The following is a 19,095-nucleotide window of genomic DNA, read 5'->3' as shown; positions in this document are numbered from 1 at the left end:
TGCATTTAAGAAACGTTATAATATAATTATTATAGTTATATTGTTAACATGTTTTATATTTATTTCTAACAGGATAACATGGTTTTTAGCATTAAATTATATAAATTTGAACATTTTCACCTGTTGTATTTTGTCCTCTGATCTTTGAGAAGAAAGATTACAGTCCAAAAGAGCAGAAACAGTTTTACTGGATTTATCAACAGACGAGAGGCTTCCTGAGCACTGTAGCTCAGGACTCTGCGATCGCAATGGACTATTGAAATTCACCGGTGAAGGAGAGCGCCTGCCGCTTACAGAGTAAGATGAAATGGGGGAACTGAGACAACTGTTAGGAGCAGGATTTTCCAGTAAACGAAGGTAGATGGAAGGCTGAGAATTTGGAAACAAAAACACAGGGAATCACGAGCAAATCAATAATTGATAACTCCATATGTAATCACAAAAAAACCGAGCCGTCATGTGTGATAACCACAAGAAATAGAATGGGAGGCGCATACCTGCCATTTAGGTTGTACGGGTCGCAGAGGAGGAGGAAGGGGCTCATCCTTGGGCTTTGCAAAGCGGGGATTTTCGCCTTCCTCCTCCCACTCATTTGAAAGAGGAAATGGGGTAGAGCAGGGTGAAAGAGGTGGAGAAATGGATGGACTGGGTATGTCATCGTCAGGCTGATTATAGGAGGAATAGGAAAGGAAATGAGGGACAGAGAAAGTAAACTGTCTTCTTTAAAAAACTATGAACTGTTTTATGATTTTTTATTTAATTAATCAGTCTGAACGTATAGTTTGTAAAGCAAAACAAGTGTATGTTGGAAAACACGCTTACATTAAACAATTATCTGGACGAAAATGTCATTCATTTAGTAATTTTTCAATTCTGTCCAGAGATGAGTGCATCAATAATTATGAATTTCCAATGATAACAGTCCAGCAGCCTTTTGCCAGTGTTATTTCAAGCAGATTAATAATCAAACTAATAAAAACAGTGTTGGTCATTGAATGTCAAAATGGGTGTGAGTCCTTGAGATTTCTTGCTGGAATGTTTGTCCCTGAATGAAGGTTTGAGTGTGATGCAGAGCTTTTACGGTCGCGATTACACAGCTGTGAGAACAGTTACGCACACACGCACAAACACACATCGATATTCACAAATACATTTTAGGTGTACTTTACAGCCAGGCTTGTTAAGTGCAGTAAATACCATTACACTATAACCAGAAATGATTTAACAACTAAAACAAAGTCTGATATTAGTAACAAAAAACAGGTCCTTTAAAACTGGAGACATGGTCCAAAGAAGGAAAGGGTTCTTGGGTTTTCCAGCGTTAAACTCGAGATGATAACGGTACAGTGATGAAGAGCTTTGAGGGCTAGAAACCAAGATGACTCCCCCCCCCCATTCTTAATCTACCCGTATCATATAATCAGTTTATAAACTAGTTCTGAAGAGACATGATCACGGTCCAGAGAACTTTATAACCAGCTTTGAAAAAGTACAGATGCATCTAAATTGTTCAGAGTACCAGTCACTGAGATCCTGGAATAGAGAACCCTGATTTTTGTTACATAAAACATTGATTGCTTTTCTCTAAAATTTATGTTTGGTGACTCAGTCAAGAGACAATTGTATTAAAGTAAATGTGTCAAGGAATTCAAACATTTGTATAGCTCTTAATCACAAAACGTCTCAAAGGGCCACACGGACCACCTAATCTGATCCATGACTTGAAAATTTAAGAGACAGTATTTTTTTTCTGACCACTAGATTTCGCTGTACAGTTTTGTGCAACCAAAGAGAGCTAAAAAGCAATACAGAAAATGTAAATTATGGAGTCTCATTTGTTCTTATCAACTTTCGCCAGGCTTTTTATTTTTTACCTGTAGCAAAAAGCTCACGGCCAACACGATTATTAATACTACTAAGATGTGGGAGTGGTGCTTTACAAAGAAATGTGTTCCAAGGCCTCAATCACTTTTGTCTGCAACAACTACTGTAAAGTGTTATTGGTTACATTTTGTAACTTAACTGCTGTAACAACATACCTTTTAAAAGCAGATCATTAATCACAAAGCTTACCAATTAGGCAACTGCTCCTTTGCTAACTTAGTCATTTACACAATTAGTTACTTCATTTAAAAAGTAACTAATCCCTTTTTTTCCCCAGTAACGTGCCCGACGCTGCTGTACTATTCAGAAACGACGGACAAAAAAACTTAATAGATGCATACTCCATTGACTTCAGTCAGAGTAAAATGCTCAAATGTTGCAACATTTACTAGCTTTTCATACCAGACCTTGTCATGCATCTTATCTGCAGAATTCTCCTCAAATTTGGCCTGCAGCTGCGTTGCCATGTATCGGACCTTGTTCTCCTGCAGTTTTCCATCTTCACCCCCAGATGGCGCACTATGACAGGATAACTGATGACGATTGCAAGACCCAAGGACCGTGATCAAGGAAGTGAAAAAACGTGAAAAAGAAATAAAATGAGGAGAATGGAAGCTGACTCTTTAATGTGAGTAATAAATCTACAAACCTCTGTGAGGTAGCTGTTACCCTTCCGTCGCCTCTTATTTGCAGAATCCTCCTCCAATTTTTTATAATCCTGCAAAGGAAAGCATATGTTCTTTTTATGGTTAAGATGAAGCCCGAATGCACTCATTTTGCATTGTCTTTGAATCTTCAGGCACTAAATTTTAAACTAAAATTTTGGAAAATGTCAAATATATTAATCCATTGACAAGGCTTTGGCAAATCTCACTAAATGGCAGAATAGTAATGATGCTGCTCTTAGGAAAGGACAAATTTATGATGAGATTGAAAGAGGTATCGATCGTTTCACCTTGAGAAAAAGGCAGAGTAGAAGTTACCCAGAAATGTAAAAAGTTCACTGAGAAGAAAGTTTTACAACCTTAGTAATCCTTTTCCTTGGCTGGCTTAGGGTGCATTTTGCTGATCGTCTTTCACTGTTCTCATTTCTTTCCTTTGCTCCTGTAAAGGCACAGTGTGTTATTATAACACTTCCAACAGGGTTAATCTTTAATTTGATATGTATCATTTCATGCTATGTGGAATACATATATTCCAGGGGAATAAAAGGCAGGAAAAAAACATAAATTATACAAACAAATAATAAAGAAGAGAGTGGTATCCAATTCTGTACCCGTAAGGATCCAGTAGCCCCCTAAAAACAAACACCTGATTAGGTTCCGAAAATAGCTTACCAGTAATGGGTCATTACAATTGTCTCGTAAAATCGATTTTAACTAATAACTAAAACCTGTAATACTATAGTAACAACATAGTAATAAAACAACTTGTAATTTTAGACATGAATATCAAAATGGTATGCCTTCACTCCAGGGCCCCTTTTTCAGACCGGGTGTTTTCTACCCAATGCTTGCCCACTTAGCTATAAAGGTGGAATTTGAATAAATGGAACAGCAGCGAGCTAGTAGTCTAGTCCCCCTGGCCATTAGACTGTTAAATGGTCAATCTAACATATAGTTAACCTAAATCTAAACGGCTGCTAATCTGACTTTTTGCACTACTGGCAGTTCTTTATAGCTTGCCACTCCTTGCACATTTGCTCTCTGCACTATTGTACTTACAGCGTTATTGTTACAGTGTTACTGTTACTGTTTACCTGACTTGATAACCTGAATGCCCATTTTGCACATCTGGTTAGCTTCTCCTCTTGCACTATCGGCACTATGGTAAAATACTATACGTAGCCATAATACAATACAACTTTTACTTCTATCTGTACAATCGAGGAAACTGTGCGGGTCAGATGTATCGACATTTCGTTCTGTATACACGTGTACTAGAATGACAATAAAGTAGATCTGAATCTGAATCTGAGCTCTTATGAAAAACTTTTACTGGTAATAAATTCAGTAACATGTTAACTGGCGAGGAAGGCGGGCTCTGTTCTGGTCACAGAGCTGGACAGCCTGACAACTGGAGCTGAGAGACGGGTACTGAACAAGCTGCGGTCAATCATGGACAATTCATTACATCCACTACAGAACATCGTCTCCAAACGGAAGAGCAGCTTCAGCGACAGACTGCTGTCACAGTCTTGTTCCACGGACAGACAGATCATTTCTTCCTCATGCCATTAGGCTCTTTAACTGCACCCAGGGGAGTAAAATCCCACATTAAACCCAACCCCACAATTGCATATTACCCTATTTTTATTACAGTGTATTGTCCGTAGCACAATTTAAATACTATATATCAACACGTTGTATTGGGTATTTTTGTATTCTATATCTTTTATTTTATTTTATTATTTTTCAACACACGGATACTGCTGGAAGTGTGAATTTCCCTGCGGGGATGAATAAAGTATCTTTCTATCTATCTATCTATCTAACAAAAACACTTTACAAATTTAATTCAAGAACATATATAAAGATTCTGATATAGATGAAAACCTCTCTCAACTTATGTACAGTATCGGTCATTTGAAATCAAAATTGCCTTCCAACAGATTGTTAGGCTTTACACTAAACTCTTCAGAAGTAGCTTGAAGACACACATTTTAAGGAGGCTACTTAAAACATAACATCCTCCTAAGCAAAGCACTGATCACTGCAACTTTGTCAATGACAATGTCATTGTCTCTAGTCATGAGAATTTCCTTTTCAGTGTACATTAGCATGAAGACAGTGAGCTTCTTAGCCTGGTTTTCACACATTTTGAAGCAGAGAAGCTCCGTTCACAAGCAACCGGAGTACAGGGAAAGGATCAACACGAACTTATATGCTGGTCCAATGACATGGTAGGCATCTGTGAGGAGCTTATTTTGTGAGAGGGCTTTTTTCTTCATTTTCTACCATTTTTCCTACTTTTCTTTTTATTCTTTTGAGTCTTCTAGCCTTTTTTTCCTTTATTATTGTTTTGGGTTTTTTCCCTTTAATTTTTTTCTTCTGCTGTTTCTTTTTCCATTGTTTTTGATGTATGGATTGAGGCAACAAAAACAATCTGAAGAAGCTTTTAGGAGCTGAAAGCGTCAGCTCTTTTTATTGAGCCGAGCCGATAGAGCCACTTCTCGAAAAAGAGAGAATTCCCATCACTACAAGCTTATGAGTGTGAAGAGCTGGCTACCCGGCGAAGGTCTTTATCTGCTAAATTCTGCAAACAAGTAGCACAGCACAAAATCCGGACACACAGATGACGAGCAAAAAGTGCAAGAGTGAAATAAGTCGCGTTTCTTTTTCGTTTCCTGGCTTTTTCCTCTCCAACCTTCTCTCCTCCATTGTACCTCCCTCATCCCATTCATGCTGTTCTGTGTTCATTTTACTGCTACAGAGTCTTGGTGGGCAAATCCAACTTCAAATTTTGCGCTTAATGTGGCCAAATAGCTGATAAGAGAATAAACGCACGAGTAGCAGATACAGGTTAAAATTTTTTTTATCATCTAACCAGCCCAAACTCCATTTTACAATTTCCCGTTCTTACCGATTAGCCACTGGCATTGCTTCACGTAAATCAGTGACAAAGAGTAGCCCTCAGCTTAAAAAAGGTTGGTGACGCCTGTGCTAGAATATTGAAATAAACCAAGAAAGCTCATGCATGAAAATTTCAGACAACTTGATAATAACGATTGTGAAAAAATATTCATAAAATATCCTCGATGCGCTGCTCTGAATTTTAGAATACTCAAACAAAAAGCTCAACTTAACATGAATCCCTAAATCAGGTCTTCTAGGGGGGCAATCCTCCATGTATCATAAATGTATGTTTCGCAAACACACCTGAAAAAACTTATCTGGTGTTATCAGGTGTCTGAGGATCTTGCCAAGAACCAGTCCCATAAATCAAGTGCGCTGTGGGAGTGACAGCTCTTAAACATGCAGGAATGTTTCTTTTGAGTATCAATATTGCTTATTCTAGTTAATCATCTCCCCACTATTAAAATTACCTCAATGAGAACAGCACAAAAATACTTTCATATTAGTTTATACAACTCTTAATGTTGCCTGGTTAACCTTTTTCTTATCAACATAAAAGAAAAAAATACATTTGCAACAGAAACCAAAATTAAGCATGTTAGTGTTGAAGTATTTTTTTCTCTGACCTTTTCTGTTTCCAGGCAGGTTTCTGAAGGCTTCGTGAAATTTGGATAAGTATAAAACCATCAGCAGTTTATCTGGTTCAGCCCTGGCGACCATCTCTTGTCCAGTCGTTACTGGTTGAATTCCAAGATGATGCTCAGCCACATCAAAGGCCAACTGAATGTTAGATGCCACTTCATCCTCATTAAGGGAATCATAGTCACTGATAAAAAAAAAAAAATCACAGACATGTTTGGGGGGGAAAGAAGAGCGCAATTCAGTATACTGTATTTTGAAGTGGATTGAAAGGTGCACACCCTAAAAATAGTCTTTCATCATATATTCGTTTCCCTTTGACTCCTTTCACAACTACAATAATATCCACAACATCCCGAGGTATATACAGAGACCACCGGATCTCCCCGGGTGATCTGCCTGCCGACAACGACGGAGCAAAAGTAAAAAGCTGCCGGTTGGGCCTAGGCTAAGAAGGCGACCACACAGACCAGCGCTCCCAAGCATGTTCCTAACCAACGCCAGATCCATCGTCCACAAAATGAGTGAATTTTAGCTGCAGATCGCCACCAATAGTTTTGTCCAAAATTGCAGTATGTCATCGCGGAGTCTTGGCTTCCCCGACGCTGTTGTGGTTTTCTCCAGGTTATCCTGGCTGCCTACTGCATGCTTTTGATCGGCAAGCCTCCAGTTTTACTGTAAATTGGTCCCGGTTAGCCTTATTTAATAGCCAACTAGCCAGTCGTGCCATGGCTGGTGTAGACTCTGTTAGCTCATTGTGTATTATTTTGGCCAGTTCGCCCCATTTTGGCAGCTCATCATCTGTTCTACTATTGCTGCACCCGCGTGCGACACAATGATCCACAAAAACTACCAAAACTTTTCTTAGAATGCTAAAAACCTTTCCAACTAACTAACATGTAACCCAATATTGTGACTGGCTTGCTAGGGTGCTGGTGTTCTTCACATGACGTCAGAGTTCAGGAAGGTAAAGAAGAGACTAAATGCATTATCTCTAAAAATAATTGGAATACACCAATGACATATTATGCAAAAAACACTTACATTGTATGCTTTAGAATTTGGGTATCCCTTTAAACAGTTCCTCCACTTCTTCACCTGTGCGTCAATAACTTCTCGATTTGATATGTATGCGCACGTAAAAGAGGCTGTATAGTTTCTGGACTTTTTGTTTTCTCTATTCTCTAACATTTTGTTGATAAGGAAGTGGAGAGTCTGTGACCTATCAGAGTGCATTAGCAAATCAGTGTTCCGGGCACTGTGGGTAAAAATAGTGTGATAATGACAAAACATTTAATGCCCTATCTTTATAAATTATAACACTTGGAATCTAGTGGTAAAGTGTTGGCACTCAACGCCACTATTTGGGTTTGATTCCAGATGTACACCATTTTTTGCAACTTAAATCGTCGATGTTTATTGATCAATCATTATACAAACATTGCTCAAATATGGCACTAAATCGTGAATCCTTATGTGGTAACGCATACTCCTAATTACTGCAAGCATATTCAATTGTATCCGCCGTTCTGGCAAAATTTAGGTTTCTAGGTGGGCCTTATAGTCTGGAATATACAGTATGAGCAGTTTAAATATCATGAATATGATAATGAGACAGTGAGATGACGGCGAGTGAATTCTCACATGAGTTCAGGCCTCTGCTTATGTATAAGGGCACAGAAGGCAAGGCCATTCCACCAAGAAGATGTCAGGTTGGTGACGTGGACTCCTCGATAGCCATTCGTCTGTTTCTGACACCATGTCAACAGCCTATCAGGACGCACCTCAGACTCTGTATCCCAAGAAAAGTTATATACATTACAGAAGTAGTCTTTGAGGCAAACAAGACAGTTGTCGCTTCATCCAAACAGTGAAGCATGATTAAGAAAAATGTAATTTTCAATTTTGCCAAGAAGTTGAAAAATCCACCAGAAAAGTCATTTGCAAATTAGACACTGCCTGGTGAAAATCACCTCCTCTGCTTAACATAAAAATACAATTTAGATTTGTTTCAATTCAAGAAAAATACTACACAAAGCTTCCAGACAGTAAAAGATGTGACTCTGAAAAAAAATAAGAACTTATGTGGTAACATCAAACGGGCTTAGGAAAAGGACCCGTATCCTGTACCTTAGACGAGAAAACAGCGAAGGGAATTCTTTCCATGTCAGCGGACTATGTAGGGGAAGTTACAAATAAATGCATCCAATATCAATAAATATGATTTCCCTCTATAAAAACTTCAGAATGGGACTGCTCAAGGACGATTTATGTTGGAAGTGTATTAATGAGAGAGGTAGGAAGATTGGTGCTGAAAATATATTATGTGTCGCTGTGATTTTCTAGAAAATAAGATTTGTAACTGGCATGATGTTTACCGGTTGACTGACCCCATTCAAAGCTCTAATAATGACAACTAACATAGTAATAACATGATATTTTAAAAACGCATATCAAACTGGTAGCTCTTTGCGCTAATTAGTGACCAGAACTACCTTTCAGTTTCAAAAAGGTTGGAGAACCCTGACCTAAACAAATTTGATTTTTTTCAGCACTAAGCACAAATAACAACACCATGTTTTCTTTCTCTTAAGTTGTATTTCTTCTGCCGTGCTTTGGACTTTTCTGCTTCTTCATCATCCCTATAATCCACTTTGTCATCCACTATATAGGCAAATTGTGGATGGATAAACAATGTAGTGTTTAAAGCTGATTTCGTTAATGGGGTTTAACTACAAACTCAACCAAACAGGTTTGATATTGACAGTGACCTCTACAGAATATGTAAAACTTTCGAATTTCTCAAATAGCAAAGAAAATAAAATCTTATTGCACTAATGACAGAGAAAGCTCTAACTATGTAGAAGTTGATAGGTTGTTATTCTTCCCATTTAATCATGAACATGTGGAACTATATTGGTCAAAACAGCTAATACATATAAATAGAATGAAATTCAGTACATCTTTTGATATCCCCGTCTTACCTCCTCCAGATGGGATGACACGTCTACCTATGGGACGTTCAAGGTGGCATGAGTCCTGTTTGCCGTCAATGAACAGGTGCCGTACCTCGGAGGGAAAAATATATTCCTTTATTAAATTACCATTGTCACGTGACAAAAATGTGAATTTTTTTTCTCTGACAGTCAGTATAGATTAGTTTTACAAGACTCAACTGGCGCGTCCACAGATATTAAATAAAATGTTTATTGAAGGTAATTGTTGGATACATTAATCAAAACATGACACAAAGAAAAAACTAATGCTGAGAGTGAGCATGGCCAAATATGGTCACCTTACGCCCCCTCCCCTAAGGAAATTTGACAGATCTATTTCTGCCAACCTTTGCTTAAAGGTTTGCACCGTATTTGCACTAATAACCCGGTCAGGCAAAAAATTCCAAATTTTTGGTATCCTGAAAGAAATAAAGTTTCCATGCAAGTTGCTGGTAGGTCTAGGCACCCGTAACTTATATCTGTGACCACGTAGACCATCAACACGACAGAACTCGAAAAATTGATCAAAAGGCACATCGATCATTCCATGTAGTACTTTGAACACAAAAATTAAATCAAATCGAATTCTGCGGAGCTCCAAAAAGTCCAAGTTCAGTCTTTGTAGTCTTTCCGGATATGACAAGTTGTGCATCCCAGGTATCCGCTTCGTATACCGACGTTGAACTCCTTCCAGTAGGTTAATGTCCTTGAGTAAGTAAGGGTTCCACACAACGCTATTATATTCTAACCCGGGTCTAACATAAACGCAAAACATTCGAACTAAGAATGCTGGGTTCTTATTGTAAAAGTGTCTGTAAATGTTTGATGCTATATTATTGGCTTTGTTGGTAATTTTGGCGATATGCGTGATAAACTTTAGGTTTGAAGTAAGAGTGGCACCCAGATCCTTATGTTCAGTAACAACATGCAAATCATGATCATTAATGTTATACAGCGGAACAGAACCATGAAAAAACGACTGTGCTAAGCATTTATGAGATGACAGTTGCAGTTGCCACTGTTTGGACCAAAGAAAAACTGAATTAATGTCATTTTGGAGAGAATCAATTGTTCCTGCAACCTGGGTTATTGGTAAGAAATCCGACAGTTTAGCATCATCGGCAAAAATTGAGATATATGAAACTATTGATAATCTATCAACCCAACCATCCATTTCTTTCCATTTATCTGAAAAGACAAAAATATTTGAGAAAGGCCCAAGACACATTCTTGGTTTGACTTCCCTTTTAACTTTTTAATAATATTAGTGTCAGACTCACCTGGTGGGGGCGTACTTGGCTTGAATTTAGGTTGGGATAGCGGGTGGCAGGGTCAATGGTATACTGATCAAAGTTTTTGCTGATGTTTTCTGTTGTGGTCTGAGGAAGTAGCCGATAGATGCTCTCTCTAGGAATGATAAAAACATGAATCAGTAAAAAGCAACAACGGACTTAAACAACACTTTTGAAACAGGTATTGTGTAAAGGAGGTTGCAGAGGTCAGTGAAAGCAGCACAGTGCCTCATTGCCTGCCCTCTCCCCTCCCTGATGGACATTTACTCCACTCAGTGCCTCAGCAGAGCTCAAAACAAGGACAGCTTGCATCCAGGTGCTCAGCTGTTTGACGCGAATAGTTCTACAAGTCTTCGACAACAACTGGAGCATCTCCTGGAATGGAATTCTGATGTTCTTGCGAGAAAATACCATAAGAAGCGAACCTTTGTTGACACATGAAATTGTAAACCTTCTCGAGTCGCAGATGAAATTATTGTTATTTACATCTCAAACAGCACATGTGTGAAGAAAACATTCAGTTCTTGAAGCACCATCTGTGGCATAGAACCGTAGTTATGAATACAAGTTTTGTTTAACTTCATTTGTTGCACTTTGTTGTCCCACAAGAATTTTAATTAAATCACTTCAATTGCTTTTTTGTTTTTATGAGAATAATAAATACTTTCCCACGCAAGCACTGGGAGAACATACAAACTCCGCACAGGAAGTCTGGAGCTGGATTTGAACCCACGACAGGTTCCCATGACATGAACTGTGCCGCACAAGCGCTAACCACTGCGCCGCCGTGCTTAATGCCTAATTTTTTGGTTTTAGCATTTTGGTTTTAGCCCATAATTTTCAAATTGGGTTATTTGTAGTAACAACTTCCAAGAAGAATGCTATAGAATACTAGGGGACTCTGATTGCTATCCATTGACAAACTGAATATGTGCGGTTTTAGTTTTCATGTACTGTTTCCATAGCATAGACTGAGTAGGTTGACGTGGTGAAGCACAGAATAAAAAAAAAAAAGGTAAAATAATTTGAAATTTCAGCCTTAAATCGTGAACCATCAAATAAAGACATTTGCAAATAGTTGACAATTTATTTCTTATGTCAGAAAAAATGTCGCACGAACCTTTCTGCCAGTATCTCCAGTGGCTGTTTACCCTGTGCAAAGGCTTTTACCATCCACGCTGTGTCAAAAGCTGCCAAAAACCCTCGGGCGCAACCTGTTCCCATAGGCCAGAAAGGCTGTGGAGAAAAACAATCATCATCACTATGACTTTCTTGTTCAAGAACAGTTTTGTCTTAAAAAAAAAAAAAAAAAAAAAAACTCCATGCTAGTTCCTTTGTCTCACTTACCTCAAGCAGACTATCTCCCACTAATGCAACCAGTAGTCGACGCCCATGTTTCTCCCTGATCAAAGCAGCATTTTCTGATGCATACATGCTGGTGAAATCAAACATAGCAACATCGGGCTGACCGTAGTGGTTGATAGCATAGTCCAGTGACGGTAGCTGGTAATTTGTGCCAAAATCAGCTGCTTCACGGGCATAAGAGAGCAATGCTTCCTGGTTAACATTTTCAGTGCTTAGTAAACGGTCTGTGTCCATGTAGTCCTAAATAAAAAAACAAAAAGCAAACATAGATGATGCTAATAAACCAGCATAATCACAAAGTCAAATTTGTTTGGGGTTAGAATTCACTTCTAGGGTGGAAACGAACCAACATCAAGCAGACGTAACACCACCAAAGCAGGCCTTGTTAGATTGGCCTCCTGCTTAGCTAGTCTTGGGTTGTGGGTAACTGGCTGGCGATCTGAATCGAGTCGACTACTCTACTGTCGGGATTTCGACCCAGTGGAGTGGCGCTAACCGGTATGTGGTGCGCTTGGTCTGGGGTTGTTTTGGAACAGCCGGGGTCAAAATGTTCCTTTCAGAGGGGATGACCAATGGTACTTTTTATTTTGTTCTTTGTGATAGGAGCCAGCAGTCCTCTGGGCCAGGAAGTGCTGGCAAACATTAGTCCAAATGTCTCATGTACACTTTCAGCCATTACCTTTGCTTTAGTCACAACTCAATGGGTTTATTCAGGTGTGCACCTTCCAGTTTCTAAGTGCCCCTTTCTGTCTGGCTCAGAAGTGGTAAATAAATAATAACCTTAATGAGCTGAGCCTTTTAAACATTGAACAGTAACAAGTTACTGTGGTACGAGTACCAACATTTTAATAGGCAACACTGCAGAAACTATGAACAAGGGGAATGGGCAACAGTGTTCGGTTTTAAGTAGTGATAATTTAAGAGCTGCGCAGAGGGAGTTATGACATGTACATAATTTAAGAAAACATAATAAGTACTGTTCAAAACACGAAAAAATGTTTGATTAATAACTTTAGAAAGTCTGCTTAAGAGAAAAACCCAACATGACGGTCTAAGGCAAGGGTGGTCAACACGTGGCTCTAGAGCCGCATGCGGCCCTTGACCAATAAGAATGCGGCTCTTTGCCTCATCATATTTTCTATATACAGTGGCTCTTTGCCTTGTTTCATGTTTTTTTTTGTGTGTGTGTTTTGAGGGTGGACACTTTCCTTGAAGTCAACACAAGAACAATACTTTTTGTATTGTAAGGAAAGGAGTGTGTTATGGGAAATAATGTTTTTAATTGTGTGAGTGTTTGTGTGCGTCTGTCTGTCTGTCATGGCAGGTGTGGTGTGGCTCTTTGACTCTCACAGTTAAAAATGTCGGCTCTTTGAGTCAAACTTGTTGGCCACCCCTGCTCTAAGGTTTCAATGACTATAAATGTTTCTTTCAAAAATCCTAGATTTATTGTATGGGTAAAAACAATTATTTTGTGTTTACTCTGTACTACACATTAAATGGGATTATTGGAAAGAATGACCGCAAAAAGAAAGTGCAACACAGATTTGAACAGAAAAAAGTACCTAATTTTCATGACCGTACAAGCGCACATAAAGGTCTCAGATTTTCTTCAAATTGTGCGGTGCGCCCTATCATGCAGTGCGCCCTGTGTGTCATGTAAAGACCAGCTAGGCGGCCTAAGGGTTTGGTGCACGCCCCCGAGACTGGGAGGTCACAGGTACAACCCTTGGCCGAGTCAAGACTTACATTTTTTGGGGGGATGAAACCCGATGTTTTTGTGAGATGGTTTACATTTCCAACTAAATGTGACATGTATGCGAATGTCTGTGACTTTTATGCCTTCTTCCATCTTCGCCCCAAGTTTCCCAAAAGTAGAAGAGGACAGGTGATATCATATGCAATGCATTGTTTGGGGAAGCACTCACTGTTGCCAACACTGTAGCGTATCGAGTGATTTGAAAATTATGGTTAGCGGTTTGGTGCTTTTGTTTCAGAAAACAGTGTCATGTTTTCACCCGCACCAGTACTACGGTGGCACAGAAACGTCTAGAGGATTATAATGAAAACAATTGTCGATGCTTGGGCTAACGTGTCTGCCGGGACATTTGTTCTATATTTCGGAAAGTGACACTGAAAGTGACGAAAGTGAACCTTTTAACGGAGATTTAGCGAAACTGTTCTGATAAAAAAACAGAGGACGAGGATTTTGATGGTTATTTTATGGATTACTGGTAAAACATGCGGGTGCCAAACTGTTTTGCATAAGCTCTTTTTTTTAAATGTTGCCTTATCTGTGGGATTTACTTTGTAATCAATCCTTAAATTACCACAACAAAGCTCAGTTTTGCTTTTGTTGCAGTTTTAAATACGCACCAATGTATGCTAGAATGTTTTGTTGTAACGCAACCGCAAGAAGCGTTCCCGCGCCCTAGCTTGCGGTGCGCCCTGCGTAGTGTTAAAAGCAGAAACTGAACCAGACCGCGCCTTTTAAACTGTGCGCCCTATAGTTGTGAAAATACAGTATCTAAACTTAACTTCTAAACTCCTTAATAAATTCAGATGTGTGTGGTGTGTGTACATATGACTTGAAAGCTCAGAAACAGCAGAACAGATTTTCATCAGAATTTACAGAGTTGTACTTTAGAACTCCACCAATGTCTTGAGAGTTTTCGTGTGAAGACACCCCGCATAAATACCAACAAAATTCATAAACATCTGCTTTCTTGGGGTCTCTAATGCCCTCACGTAATGCAGGTTCCGACCACTGGCCACTTCAAGCAGCCAAACCAAATCTTCTATCAGCACAGCAACGCTGGGCCTGTTTGTTTGTAACAATGCATTGCTCTTGCGTGTATGATATTATAAATACCGGTACTCTTTTTTTATAAAGCTCCTTACTTAGGTCTCAAAAAACATTAAAAAAAAATACAAGGGGACCAAAATAACAGGGATGTGTTAAAGTTGATGAATACGAAGATGTGAACTTACATTAATAATGACTTCTTTTTCAAGCAAACTCTGTTTCTTTGCAGTCATTACAAAGTAATGGGTATTGTCTCTGTAGTAAACGATATTCTCCAAATCGATTCCTGAAAATTAGAGAACAATGCCCAGTTAAGTTTAGATTGACACTTATACTGTATACTGCAAAGACTACTTAGGGGTGCTTTGTTTTTTTATTTACCGGTCTCTTCCTTGAGTTCAAGAAAGAACTTCTGGTTGAAGATAAAAGCTACTCCACTAATCTCTTCTACTTTAGCCTCTGCAGTGGTGTTTCTGTTGACAAAGTTTGCCGTAATCGCGATTGCCAGCTTTCCACGAAACTCCTTGCGGCTGAACCCTAACAAAAGAAAAGAAAAATGTTTATCATGCAAAATAGTTTGAAGTCTAACGCACACATAAATTCTCTTGTGCCAATTGAGTATCAAAACCTTTATATTTAAAGTGTGACAACAAACTGGTGCTGTGAACCCATGTTTTGCCATAACAAAATATTGCATTTTTTTTTAAGAACAGAGGTTTGGCCCAAAACAAACTGTTGCCAGTTTATGTACCAGTATGTGCCTGTTTGCCTTAAAATGCAGAAATGTACATGTTACGTTTCTTCCAAAATAAAGATAAAAAATGAATCTTTGGATGTGTTTGCAAAACTTAGCCTTGAATAAGGCCTATTCATGTGTTGAACCAGCCTCCGCAGCTGCATCTTAAATCAAGCATTTTCTATAATTGTCACTTAAATTAGTAAATCAGTCACATATGTGGAGGAATTGTGTGTAGCCGTTTTCACAACTGCTTTCAATGGCAAGTAGTCAAGAGGTTTCAAATTAGCATGAACAGCCTCGTTCGGGACAGGGCTTTTTGTAGCACAGGAGTACTTTTCCAACATTTTAGCAGGTGCATGATGTTTGAATACCATAGTTTTTACACTATTGTATTGCATTCCATATTTTTGGGGGAATAAGCTTTGTTTCCATCTGTGTGATGACCCTAAACATTAAGGTGTAGAAAAAGAGAAATATAGTTGATAGCGTTGTCCTAAAGGGAGAACTACACATGTATAATACTCAAGCTTCCACCAAAAGTTATGTAAACAGGAAATACTTGAGTGTTGGAGGGTAGCTCTTTAACTAGTCAGACAATTTACACTTAAAATAAACAGATCTTTGATTACAGGGTATATATGGCAGATATGGTTATGTCAGCCCTCAACAAATATAGTTTTTCTTAAGAAAAACTTTGGTTCATATAGTTTAGGCCATTAATGTAATCAATAAAACATTTTGGCTGACTAAAATACCATCATTTACCATCTAAAGTATTTTTGCGTCCATCAGCTCCAATCACCACATCAAAGTCAAAGTTTGAGATGGAGTGGCTTGAAGGGAGGATATCAGATCTCCAACCTGGACCTAAAGAGGGAGATAGCAAGCAGGCCTGATTATTTTCTGCGAAATGTGAAAAAATTCTTAATAGCAGTTGGATTCAATGTTTAAAAAACAAAATGTTCAGTTTAAAACAGTATGCAGTAAGATTTAATTCTGAAAAAATTGAATACGTTTATGGGCTTATATGAAAGCCAAGTCAACTAGAAACTTTGGGCTTACGTGTATTAGTGAGTTTATCTTCAACCACTATTCCCATTGTTTTCCTTCTTCCCTTACTTTATTTGGCATTTAACTGGATGTGTCTGAGTGGTCACACAATTTGCCCGGACTGGTGCAATTGCTCACAAATTAGGGTTTGCAGTGCCAAAAACAAGGAGTATTTTGCCTCAAAATTAGTGGACAGCAGGGGTTGGGTTTGGTTTACCCGCTTCCAGAGGTAAGACCTTAAGCCAGACCCAAATATCAGGCTTAACATGTCAAGCATTACTTTCAGGTCGGGCCGGGCTTCTCTGTTACTATTTTTTTTTTAAATTATTATCCACCGGTCATCGTTCTTCATTGTCTAGCTCCCTCTTTCTCTACCCCTCTTTCTCTTTCTTATAGTGGCTCACTAAATTCTTAGGGATGTATTGCTGCTGTCGTTTATAGCCCAGTTATCAACCCATCAAAATGACAGACGGCTTTAAAATGTTCTTAATTCTTGAATAGAAATCCATCAAAGATGATTAACATTTTTAGTTAATGTCACCTCTGCAGACGCAGAAATATAAAAGATGTAAATTATTATACAGTTCGTTTTAACTTGGATTTCGTTACAAAAGACAGGCTCTTTTTTTATATAAATCCTCTCTCCCCCTCTCAAGTCCTCACAAATAAAGTATGAAATTTCAGGTTTGCTTTGCGCTTGGTCCTGTAAATCAAGTTGATTGGTCAGACTCCATCTAGGTTTCAAGTCTGGGTTGGGCTGAATTTTAAAGCTCCTATCTTACCTCTGCCTGCTTCTGAGAAGAGGAGATAAAAATCTTGAGGTAGTGCCGTCACATATAATAGTAGGTTGCTAAATAGTAACAAGGGTATTTTTTAATCTGGAGCGAGGATACCAATTTGTTTGTATGAGATTTTTTACACAGGACAATGGGCAAAATAGCCAAATGCTTCGAAAGTGTAATATGCAAATTTGGCTATGCGAACACACAGTCTTAATTAGACTGGTTTCACCACTGATAGCGGCGATTTCAAATTTGGAGTGCCATTTTAAAATTTAAATGGGAATCTGTTGTTGTATTTTACCTTTCCAAATATTATGGTGAAAATGTCACACAAACTTACTGTCATCAGACTGTTCTTCCGGTGGCTCAATGAGTTTAATAAATTCCACATTGACATGAACCTCAACTCCCAAAATTAGGCAAATCTTTAGCAACATCAACTGGAGTTGACGGATACCTGAAAGAGATACCAGCACTTTAAACATCTTTTAAAAACAAAAGGAAAAGTAGAATACCAAATTGTGTAATAACACAAAATGAAGACATGAATGATGAAACCCTGTATCTGGACGTTTTCAAATTTCTCCAGTAACATTCAAAGAAAAAACAACACATTATAATATTGTTAATGATAATTATGGATTAATTGTTTTTATCATTATAATTATTGATCCTACCAACGCTAATAATGTATTTAAGTTGGGCGCAAGCCAAAAAAAGTAAATTCTTCTTAAGTTTTATTTTTCTTCAAATAATGTGTAGTCAAGCACTACACCCACAATCAAGCACTTTTCAAACCTTGAAAACAAAAAATTACAGTTCAAGCATATTCAAGCATTTTGAAGGATTCTAAGCACTTGTGCGAACCTTGCAAATTAGTCTTTGTGTTAGCTGCTAAAAATCAGATCTTATTTCAGTTTTTTTTATTGCATCCCTGCTCTAGTTGGTGTGGGGTAGCACACGTAATCAACTACACGGTTTCAAAATAAATAATCACAAAACCCATATGAGAGCTTGACAAAAATTACTTTATATTTGGCACAATTTCTGGGCTTTTGTCTCCCTTTGCTCACTTTTCATTTCTGCCCAATGGGCGCAAACTTCGTTAGACGCGACGCCACCTCAAAGCAGTGTTTTCTTGCAAATAGTGCACCTTTCAAAATCTGAGTACCAAATTACTTTCCTGGTTCGAATACATTCTAAATACAGTGTATGTAGACTCAATTTCTCTGCCACATGATATTGCATCAGTTGCAAATTTACTCACTGATGTGATCAATGGAGCCTGCACAGAACTTGCCGTAGAACTTCTTTGCCCCAAGGGCTCTGAGGTCTTCAATGGTGAAGGGCCACAAATGAAGCACATTGTTCCTGGAAAAAGTGTCCCTCTTTTCAATCACTACCACCTTGCAACCCAACAAGGCTAACTCAATGGCTGTCCGCAGACCACAGGGTCCACCACCAATAATCAGACACTAAACAAAGAGAAGAGAACAAGTCATACAAGCAATACCGTTTTCCTATACTTTTTCATCATATTTATTCTGCCAAAAATGCATTTTGCCAAGGTTGATCAAAAAAAATTAAATCCCGACATGGTAAAATGTTGGGGGGGATACAGACCATAAAGAGCTAACATTATCGTGAATAGCTTTTCAAGTATGATGTTATGATGTGAATAATGTTGCGCTATTCATATAGAATTTAAAAAAAACCCACAGACCACTGGATCCCTTCATGCTAAACTACGATTCATTTTTGTATGACTTTGATGCTATGCATTGAAGGTGTAGGCCTATTCAAGGTCAAAATGTCTTACTTTCCAATTGTGATTATTGCTGGAGAGTGAAGTGTAATAACATCAATGTGCAGTGCACATATGACTCAATTATTGCTTTTGTAAAAAAATGTAAAGAAAAAAATGAAAGAACATTTCAAAGATATTAATTCAACTGTTGTTTTTGGCTAAC

At 38.4% G+C, this 19,095-nt stretch overlaps 1 protein-coding gene across 1 annotated transcript in view; it reads right to left on the bottom strand.

Moving 5' to 3' along the window:
- Positions 1-19,095, bottom strand: part of LOC148362361 (F-actin-monooxygenase mical2b-like) — a 71,302-nt gene that overhangs the window by 32,609 nt on the left and 19,598 nt on the right. Inside the window, exons 3-18 of the mRNA XM_088340272.1 lie at positions 18,393-18,600; positions 17,466-17,582; positions 16,059-16,160; positions 14,936-15,091; positions 14,740-14,840; positions 11,734-11,991; positions 11,507-11,622; positions 10,375-10,501; positions 9,083-9,167; positions 7,743-7,890; positions 6,086-6,285; positions 2,909-2,988; positions 2,534-2,602; positions 2,292-2,417; positions 498-665; positions 121-369 (exon numbers count right to left, since the gene is read on the bottom strand). Of these exons, the coding sequence (XP_088196398.1) occupies positions 121-369; positions 498-665; positions 2,292-2,417; positions 2,534-2,602; positions 2,909-2,988; positions 6,086-6,285; positions 7,743-7,890; positions 9,083-9,167; positions 10,375-10,501; positions 11,507-11,622; positions 11,734-11,991; positions 14,740-14,840; positions 14,936-15,091; positions 16,059-16,160; positions 17,466-17,582; positions 18,393-18,600 (2,310 nt within the window). The remainder of the gene's footprint in view (positions 1-120; positions 370-497; positions 666-2,291; positions 2,418-2,533; positions 2,603-2,908; positions 2,989-6,085; positions 6,286-7,742; positions 7,891-9,082; positions 9,168-10,374; positions 10,502-11,506; positions 11,623-11,733; positions 11,992-14,739; positions 14,841-14,935; positions 15,092-16,058; positions 16,161-17,465; positions 17,583-18,392; positions 18,601-19,095) is intronic.

The sequence above is a fragment of the Urocampus carinirostris genome, chromosome 7 (genome assembly GCF_059441175.1).
Source record: "Urocampus carinirostris isolate Australia breed hairy pipefish chromosome 7, RoL_Ucar_1.0, whole genome shotgun sequence".
Taxonomy (NCBI): domain Eukaryota; kingdom Metazoa; phylum Chordata; class Actinopteri; order Syngnathiformes; family Syngnathidae; genus Urocampus; species Urocampus carinirostris.
The sequence above is the reverse complement of the archived record's forward strand: the minus strand, read 5'-3'. Positions and strand labels throughout refer to the sequence as shown.